Source organism: Molossus molossus, unplaced genomic scaffold (genome assembly GCF_014108415.1).
Source record: "Molossus molossus isolate mMolMol1 unplaced genomic scaffold, mMolMol1.p scaffold_m16_p_21, whole genome shotgun sequence".
NCBI classification, from domain to species: Eukaryota; Metazoa; Chordata; class Mammalia; order Chiroptera; family Molossidae; genus Molossus; species Molossus molossus.
The window spans coordinates 5,276,465-5,286,813 of NW_023425357.1; the positions used below are offsets into that span (position 1 = coordinate 5,276,465).

At 40.6% G+C, this 10,349-nt stretch overlaps 1 protein-coding gene across 1 annotated transcript; it reads left to right on the forward strand.

The window, feature by feature from the left end:
• The first annotated feature begins 386 nt into the window (after nt 1-386).
• On the forward strand, nt 387-10,088 carry LOC118638294 (zinc finger protein 260-like). The gene is made up of 6 exons (XM_036274006.1): nt 387-442; nt 1,382-1,502; nt 5,111-5,284; nt 6,625-6,751; nt 7,033-7,107; nt 8,204-10,088. Exons 3-6 carry the CDS (start codon nt 5,201-5,203, stop codon nt 9,985-9,987), a joined length of 2,070 nt encoding a protein of 689 aa, XP_036129899.1. The 5' UTR covers nt 387-442; nt 1,382-1,502; nt 5,111-5,200; the 3' UTR covers nt 9,988-10,088.
• Nucleotides 10,089-10,349: the final 261 nt, after the last annotated feature.

A 10,349-nucleotide genomic window follows, 5' to 3' on the forward strand; every position in this document is an offset into this window, starting at 1 on the left:
TTCTCTGCTCCGAGCCCGTTATCGTACGGACGCGAACGTTCCCAATATGGCCGCGTCGGTCCTGCGTTTTCCAAAGGGCTCCGGAGAGCGTGGGCGCGGCCATTTTCCACCGAGGCCTGACCTGTGATGGGTTTAGCCCTCGGGTCTCGGAAGACTGCGGCGGAGAGTAGTGAAATGCTACTAAGCACCGGTACTGACACCCGCTGTGGAAGTAGACCGACCGGTAGGGAGAAGTCATGAAAACCAAAGGATCGGTTGAGCCTGCCCGGTTTCGGCCCGTCTGCGGAATTCGGTCGCCCACATGGACCATCTCGCTCTCCGTACGGCGCTCAATCCAAAATGGCGGCGCCCATCGCCGCTGGTCGCTCTTAACACAGCTAACGAAACTGTGCGCGGCCAGATTGCCCAGCGGTATTTCCAACAGAGACCAGAATTGTCGTTTGTAGGTATCCAGCTCCCTTCCAGAGCGCTGTTGAGTTTGCGTACTAGCAAGAAACACGGACCAGGCAAACGGGGAGGGGGTAGGCGGAAGTGGCGTGTCGAAGCTTGGCTTCCCCAGGGAAGGTCACAGTCCTCACTTAAGGTTCCGTTCGCTGTCGGCGCGCGTCGTTAACAATACGGCGCCGTAGGAATTCCGGGACGTGAGGTGTGGTTTGTGGTGGGTGTTCCGGGGGGACGGGGCGGGGGAGGGGGGGCGCGTGTTCTTTAAGGCGCCTTCGTAATTCTCGGGGTCGATGTGGGTGGCTTGCCCGGCATCAGTGTTTAGGGGAGAGGGGCGAAGAAGAAACCCGAGGCCGTTCCCGTTGACAGTGACAGGTCAGCTGCGGGTAGAGGAGAGAGACGTTGGGGTCGCCCCTGACCAAGGGGTCCACGGGCATGGCCGACGAGGATAGGGATTGGGGTTAGTCCTCTGGGAGTCTCGTGGCCTGAGTTGCAGCATCCGTGGTCCACGTGAAAATAGGTGTCCGGGAGGCTGTGAATGGGTCGTGAGCCAGGTGCGCTGGAGCAGTCTGGGTCTCCTTGGGAGAGGGTTGGGGTAGGAACGGAAGGCGGCCTCAGCTGGACAGACCTTCGGGTGTGTACTCAACGTTGGGGTCTTGTTTCCCAACGTTTTATACCGAAAAATCTCAAGCATACAGAAAAGTCGGAAGACTAGCGAAAAGATCACCTTTATACCCGCCATTTAGATCCACGAATTAAAAATCGTGCCTTAAAGACTTTGAGTATGTGTGTCAGCTGGTGCACACCTGTGTATACGTGCTAGAAAGTGCGCCAGTTTTGGCGTTTTATGTCAGTTCTGCTACTTGTTTGTGTGTCTGTAAGGTACCAAGTTGTTTTAGTCTACGTTTTCCCATTTAAACAAATGATATCTACTTTATAGGTCCTCCGGAGCCCTGACTGCATGACCTGGGCTAACCCTAATTACCTCGCAAAGGTCCCATTTCCAAATAACATCAAATTGAGGATTACCGCTGCAACATACGAATTTAGGGCCCATAATAGTAAGTACTACAAGTACGTACCTTGACAAAAAGTAGCCATTCAAATATATACCTTTTAAATAGGAGTCTTTCTGTTTAAAACAATTCTATTAATTTGTTTTTATTACATATATTCTCTGTGAATTTATGCTTGATGTTAAATGGAGATCTATTTTTTTTTATCACAATATCATTATATGTTTGTCACCAGTAAAAAACAGAAAATAAAGATCACCTTCAATTTATTAACTGTAAGCCACCTGTAATGTTTTGAAATGTATTTTTAAACTGATTTATATATAATAGGTTTTTAAAAATTGATTTCAGAGAGGGAGGAAGGGAGAGAGAGAGATAGAGAAACATTGATGTGAGAGGGATACATTGACCAATTGTCTCCTGCACGTGCCCTGACTGGGATCGAACCCACAAACTAGGTATGTGCCCTGACCAGAAATTGAACCCACAACCTTCTGGTGCAAGGGATGATGCTCCAAACAACTGAGCCATACTGGCCAGGGCTGGATATTTTTTTTATAACTTATAAAATTAGGTCAGATTAAATGCATATTTCAAAGGCTTCTGATTTAGTTTTACCAAACTTACTGAAGAATGTTGTTTCCCAACGTTTTATACTGAAAAATTTCATACGGAAAATGTGAAAGAAAGCGAAAAGATCACCTTTATACCTGCCATTTAGATCCATGAATTGTTAAAATCGTGCCTTAAATACTTTGTGTATGTGTGTCAGCCAGCATACACATGTTTGTACCTGCTTCTATGTATAGTGTGCCAGGTTTTTCTACATCTTTAGCAATAGTGGGTCTATCATCCTTCTGTTCTTTTCTAATATGATAGCCCAATATTGGCTTGTTGACCATCTTTTGGGTATAAAAGGCATCTCATGTGGTCTCCATATGCACTGCTTTCATTACTAACATGGTTGATCATTTTTTAATATCTTCACTGGCTAATTTTAAACCTGAGAAGTTTGTTTTTTCTTTACTGATTTTTAGAAAATAATCACATATTTGGAATAGTAGTCTTTTGTTACTTATTTTATATTAAACAATTGGCTGGCCTTTGTTCCCAGTTCTTAGGAGATAGCCTCTAAATTGTTGTAATGTCCTGAGTGATAGCAGTGTCTGGGTTATTCATGGTGGACCCTGATGATTTGTGCTAATGAAGTGACACACGGTGGGTTCATAGGTAGATAGTTTAAGCTAGTGAGATGACTCAGGATAGGGCTGCTTGTGCCTAAAACACCATTTCATGGTGATTAGAGGATTGGGGCTTTGAGCTGGATAAAATCAGTCCAACCTTCAGGAGGGTAGGGTGGCTGGAGGATGAGTCACATGGGCAGTGATTACTTAATCATGTCTAATGAAACTCTAATAAGAACTATAGACATTTGAAGCTAGATCGAGCTTCTTCAGTTGGTAATACCCTGCATATTGTTACACACAGATATGCTGGATGAGGAATGTGTCCTCACTCCAAGAGGAAAGGAGAGTGGAAGCTTCTGGTTTTGGATCCTTTCAAACCTCACTCTGTGTCTCTCAATTAGGCTGGTTATGATCTGTATCCTTTTGGTATAAGAAAACTAATTTTGTATATTTTCCTTTCAGATATGTAATAGGTTTTGTCATTGTAAATAGTGGGTTTTTTTTTTTTTTTTTTTTTGGTCCTTTTAAATCTCTCTGTTGTTTAAATAGGTCAGATTAAATGCATATTTCAAATGCATAATTCAATAATTGAAAGTTCAATTAATATTTATATTGATTGTAAAAGCAGTTGCATAATGACAGTTTTGTTTGTTCATATGCAGATTTCATTCTTTTAGCTTATTTTCCCCATTTTACTGATCAGGGCTTGATCTGTGGTACATTTTTATATATGTGTTGCCGAAATGAGCACTGTGATACATTTTTGGGTAAAGATTTTCAGAGTAATTAAAAATTGTGAGTGGCTGTGCTATTTTATTGTCTTTTTTTCATCTGCTGAGATAATAAAATGGTTCTTACTATGCTATCCTTGCATTCCTGACATGAAGTCAAGTGTGCGTTGTGCATTTTTCCTATATATCAGTGGATATGGTTTCCTAATATTTTATTTAGGGTATTTATAGCCAAGTTTATAAATGAGACTGGCCTATAAATTTCTTTCTCATATTGTCCTTGAAATCTAGATCTGGGTTCTTAAGTTCTTTTGCTTCTTTGCATATCTGGTAATTTTTTAAAAATCATCTTTTTATTGATTTTTGAGAGAGAGAGACTAAGGGAGAGAGAGAGACAGACATTGATTTGTTGGTCCACTTTTTTAATGCATTCATTGGTTGCTTCTTGTATGTGCCCTGACCAGAGATTGAACCCACTACCTTGGCATATTGGAACAACCTTCCAACCGAGCCACCTGACCAGGACCAGGCATATCTGGTAATTTTTTATTGGATGACAGATATTATCAGTTTTACCTGGTTGTGGGATTTTTTCTTATTCTTTCAACTACTTTTGAGGTTTGCTCTTGGTCATAATTAAGTTACTTTGAAACAGTTTGATTCTTTCTTTTTAAAAATTTTATGAGTTTATTTCAGCTAAACTGATGACATATGCCAGGGGGCAAGTTCAATGCTCCTGAGAGTAATAGTTTTGCAACTCAGTTTGATTTTTTGGAGGCTTTCTTTTAGCTTTGTTAGGTGGATCCAAAACAGTCTTTTGTCTAGGGTTACTTTGTCGCTGCTACTGAGACAATACTCGGCTGAGGACTCTGTCCTCCCTGTGTATTAGAAGGTCTTTTCACTCTGGCTAGTGAGAAGAGACTATTCCTACCTTCTGTGAGCTCCAGGAATTGTATGACAGCACCTTTCCAATGGCCTTGGTAGTTTCCTCATAGTTCATTAGTAGTTAGCCTGAGACTCAAAAGAACTCTCGGCACATCTAAAGAGTGGATTTTCTCTCTCTCATTCTTTCTCTTCCTCTCTCTCTTTCCCCCACGCCCCTCTCTCTCTGCCTTCCTCCCTCTCTGCCTCTCCCTCCCCCTTCCTACATCCCTTCTTTTCTCTCTCCCTCCTTCCCTCTCTCTCCCTCTACCCTGGTGTACTACCTGGCAAATTTAACATGTTTGCTTTCTCAGGCTTTGAAATCTGTGTCATTAACTTAGCAAAACTGCCAGACTTTTCAGGGGGCTCCTCCTTCCTGTGTTACGGCCTGGAAGGTCTCTCCAGGCAGTGAATTGCAGCATACAAGGGTTTTACCTTGTTTATTTCTCTTCTTCTTTGATTTCTGTGTCTGAAAATAGTTGTTCTAGATATTCCCCCCCTCCCCCTTTTCAATTTGGTTAAAATGAAGGATGATTCTTGTAATTCAACATGGAATCAGGGATTTATTGATTATGAGGGTTTGTGTTTTATCCTTGCTCCATAAGTTACTAGTTGTGTGGCTTTTAGCTACCTGGTGCTTGACCTTTTCTTTCTTGGTTTTCCTGAAGTGGAATAATTATAGTCTGTATTTCATAGGGTTTTTGTGAGGATTAAGTGAGAAAATGTACTTAAAACAGTTCCTTGCATATATAGGAACTTGCTTTTATTATTATTTTCATGCCAAACAATCTTTTTTTTTTTTTTGACTCCATAGATGCTGGCTTCCTAGAATGAGGAAGCTTTTGTGAAGGAAAAAAAGGTAGATCTCAAGTCCAGAAATTATTCTTTGCAGAGGCCACCCTTGATGAGACACCAGGATCAGGATTTCAAGAAAGATACTAAGAGTGGTGGCCATTTCCTGAAAGCTGCTGAAATGACTAAGTTTCAGGTGAGCTTGTTATTTCTCAATTTGTTATCTAGTAGATTTCTAGTGTACAATCAAAGAGAACAACATATATATATACGTTGTGGCCGGGAGAGAGGTGCTGGGATTGGGAGACAGAATAAGTGATTTAGAGTAGCCATCAGGAATGGAAATTTATCTGCATGTCTTAGGGTCCTGCAAAGTGCTAACAATTAGAACATTGCCACATAAATAGCAGGATCCAGAACCGAGTTGCAGACTTTTCTATGATAATATTGGAAACCATCACAAAAGGATAAAAACGTGTTGCAAGATTTACTTTGTACATATGGAGGAAGCATACTGTTCCCTGAAATCAGTAAATATTTCCTGTACCTTAAGTGTGAAGAAATGTCTTTGATGGGTCTTCCTCTTCCATTTTTCTCGTCTAAAATGTAGACCCTGTGAACAGCCATCTTCCTAAGGAAATGTGGGAGATATAAGAGGCACAGTTGAAAATTTAAAATCTCTTTTTCCTATAAAAAGTATAATAAGAATTCTATGTTTGCTTTGGAGTATCATGATTTAATATGTACTACAATCAATTTCTAGTAGGCGGTTCTGAGCATAACATACTTTTTAAAAGTTTTATCCTCACCATAGGACATTTTTGCATTTATCTTCAGATAGAGCAGGAGGGAGAGAGGGGGAAGAGAGAGAGAGAGAAACATCAATGTGAGAGAGACACATCAACTGGTTGCCACCCACATAACCTCAACAGGGGCTGGGGATGAACTGCAACCAAGGTATGTGCCCTTAGTTAGGAACCAAACCTGGGACTCTCTGGTCTGCAGGCCGACACTCTAACCGCTGAGCCAAACCAGCCAGGGCATAACATACTTTTGTATATGAACAACACTGCAGTGACTACTGAGTGTCTGCAGGAAATGTGCACACTTGCTCCAAGACCAATTTCTACCTGTTACCTAGGCATCTGTTCTCATCTGCTTCTTCTCCTGTTTCACTGAACTATTTGCAGTTCCTTGTACCCAAATAGATCAGAAGTTATATGACACAGGGCCATGCTTTACTTCCAGATTTTATTGCAAAACACATAGTAGGTAATATTCAGTACTCCTAAGGTGGGTTGCAGATGATGGTTTTTAGGTAATTCAAAGTTTTAACATTTTATGTTGGGTGAATGAATAAATGAAGAAGTGAATGAAGAATGCACAAAGGGAGGATAGTTTTTAGTGAATTTAGCTCAAAAATGTATATCAAACTAGATACAGAGAACTATTTATGAATTTCCATAGTGTAAATAATCAGAGTATCCTATATTTTATTATATTAACTCCAGACTAAAAAGGATTGTGTTATAACAGGGCATATTGTCATTCAGTGATGTGGCTGTATATTTCACCTGGGAAGAGTGGCAGCTACTGGACACTGCTCAGAAGAATCTCTACCGGGATGTGATGTTGGAAAATCATAGCAACCTAATGTCATTGGGTAAAGACAATTTTTCTAAGTATCTCAGCATAGGCCCATTAATTGCCTGTCTTTTTTGCTACAATTTATGGGTACTCTGATATTCTCAGTGATTTTGAACTTGGACTTATATAGAACTAATTTTAAAATAGAACTTATTTTCTTTAGATCAGACAGTACTTACTTTTATTTCCAAATGAAAAATTTCTATTTAGCTGAGATTTAAACTATACATTCTCTGAATCAGAACTTTTCCTCACAGGCCCCAATACAGCTCAGGTTCTATGATTCCCCCTTGATAGGTTATCAAGCTACCAAGCCAGAAGCCATGGTCTACTTGGAAAAAGGAGACCTATTTCCAAGTCATTTTAGTCCAGGTGAGTGAAATCAAAGCAATGGGAGTTAGTGGAAGCAAAGTAATAGTTGGTCATTGGTGTGGGACCCTTGTTATTTTAATAATTTTCTCATAGTCTCTGAACCTTTACTTAGAGTGAGGAAGAAGAAGAATTTTGTATGACTGTTTCCTGCTTCTCTTACCACCCTTCCATATATGACTCTTTTACTAGCCACCTAGGAGGTGTACCTCCTTTTATCTACCGTGGGTCAGATCTTTGCCTATTTCATCTAGTCTTTCCTTATTTGCTTAATTGTTCTTCAACTGAAGCTTGTTAGACGCAACCAGCCTCCTCCTCCACCTCTTATCCATATTCACATACCTTTTATTTTTTTAATTCCTCACTCGAGGATACTCTTCCATTTATCATTAGCTAGAGTGGGAGGGAGGGAGAGAGAGAGAGAGACAGAGAGAAACATCAATGTGATAGAGTCACATTGACTGGTTGCCTCCTGTGTGACCTAACCAGGGCCGGGATGAACTGCAACCGAGGTATGTGCCCTTGACCAGAATCAAACCCGAGACTGATTGGTTCGCGGGCTGATGCTGTAACCGCTGAGTCAAACTGGCCAGGGCTAACATACCTCTTATATTATACTTTCAGATATTCTTAGGTTTGTTCCAAAGTTCGATGACACCTAGGTTTTTCAGTGCATTACCTGTTACTGTTTTTTTTATTGAATGCCTCAGACTTACATTGTGCAGTTGCTATATCACTTTCTTTCTTTCTTTTTTTTTTTTTATCCCCACCCGAGGACATTTTTCCATTTTTTGTTCAGATAGAGCAGGAGGGAGAGAGAGGAAGAGAGAGAGAGAGAAACATCGATGTGAAGGGACACATCGAGTGGCTGCCACCCGCACGACCAACCTGGGCTGGGGACAAACTGCAACCAAGGTACGTGCCTTTAGCGGGAACCGAACCCGGGTCTCTCTGTACCGCAGGCCGACACTCCAACCACTGAGCCAAACCGGCCAGGGCTATATCACTTTCTTTATTCTCTTTGTGTATTGGCTTGAAATATCATCACCCTCCATTTTATGATAATGGTAGAATTCATTGATTTTTTTTTTTCCCCTAGAAGTAATGTGGCAAATTTATGATTGGTATCAGGAAGACATTGAGAAGGATGAACCTGTGGAGACAGATCATGAACATTTTGCAGTGGGAAAAATATTTTCTCTTAACAAAGTCTTCATTCCAGTTGTAGAAAAACCCTATAAATGTATCTCAAGAGAAATAACTTTGAAACAAAATTCACATTTGAAACAAAATTCAAATTTTCAGAGTAAAAACTATGCAGACATGAACTCTGCTGAGTTAAATGGTTCTGGGAAATTGTTCTTCCATACTTTACATGAAACTTCTCACATTCATGCCCAGTACTATGAACCAAATTTACGTGTGAAGGTTTTCAGCCTGGGGACAAATCCTAAAAAACATCGCAGAATTCACACAGAAGGGAAACATTATGAATGCACTGAATGTACAAAATCTTTCAGGTATAAGTCAAAGCTCATAATACACCAGAGAACTCATACAGGAGAGAAACCCTATGAATGCAAAGAATGTGGAAAAGCCTACAGCGAGAAGACAAAGCTCAGATTACATTGCAAAACGCACACGGGAGAGAAACCATTTGAGTGTAGTGATTGTGGGAAAGGTTTTATGCAGAAGTCAAACCTGATTATCCATCAACGAATTCATACAGGAGATAAGCCCTATGGATGTAGAGAATGTGGAAAGGCCTTTTGTGGTAAGTCTCAGCTTGTTGTTCACCAGCGAATTCATACAGGAGAAAAATCCTATGAATGCAGAGAATGTGGAAAAGTCTTCAATAAAAACTCACACCTCATAGCACATCGGAGGATTCACACAGGAGAGAAACGTTATGCATGCTGTGAATGTGGAAAAGCTTTTGTATATGCATCGCAGCTCATTGTACATGAGAGAAATCATACAGGGAGAAAACCTTATGAATGCAAGGAATGTGGGAAATCTTTTAACAAAAAATCACACCTAATAAGACATCAGAGGATTCACACGGGAGAGAAGCCATATGAATGCAATGAATGTGGAAAAGCTTTTATAGACAACTCACATCTCATTGTTCATCGAAGAACTCACACAGGAGAGAAGCCTTATGAATGCAGGGAATGTAGGAAAGCCTTTAATAAAAAGTCATCCCTCATAACACATCAGAGAATTCATACAGGGGAGAAGCCTTATGAATGCACTGAATGTAGAAAAGCTTTTATAGACAAGTCACATCTCATTGTCCATCAGAGAACTCATACAGGAGAGAAACCGTATGAATGCAGTGAATGTGGGAAAGCTTTCATAGACAACTCACAGCTTATTGTTCATCAAAGAACTCATACAGGAGAGAAGCCTTTTGAATGCAGGGAATGTAGGAAAGCCTTCAGTTATAAGTCATCCTTTATAGCACATCAGAGAATTCATACAGGAGAGAGGCCTTATGAATGCACTGAATGTAGAAAAGCTTTTATATACAAGTCACATCTCGTTGTCCATCAGAGAACTCATACAGGAGAGAAACCCTATGAATGCAGTGAATGTGGAAAAGCTTTTGTACGAAAGGCAGTGCTCATCGTACATCAGAGAACACATACAAGGGAGAAACCCTTTGTCTGTCTTGAATGCCAAAAAGCCTTTAGCAGCATGTCAATGCTTAGTACACATCAGTTGATTCATACAGGAGAGAAACCACATGGATGCAATGAATGTGGAAAAGCTTTCCGCCAAAAAAGCCATCTTATTATCCATCAACGATGCCATACTGGTGAGAAACCCTATGGATGCATTCCATCTGGTCAGATCTTCAGGGAGGAATCAGCTCATTAGACATCAGAGATGTCACATAGGAAAGAAACCATATCAATATACTCAGTATGAGAAAGCCTTTTTTGTGTGTGTGAAATCATACCTCAGTATTCATTAGAGAAGTCATGTAGGGCAAAAACCTTATCAATGTAATAAATGTGGGAATACATTTTCTGTTGAGTTCTTTCTCATTTCACATAAATTCATACAGAAAAGAAACCTAAGAAACACATTAGCCCTGGCCGGTATGGCTCAGTGGTTGGAGCATTGGCCTGTGGACCAGAGAGTCCTGGGTTCAGTTCCCGCTAGGGTCATGTGCCAAAAAAAAAAAAAAAAAAGAAACACATTAAGTGCTGGAAAGATGTTAGTGAGATGTCAGGTCT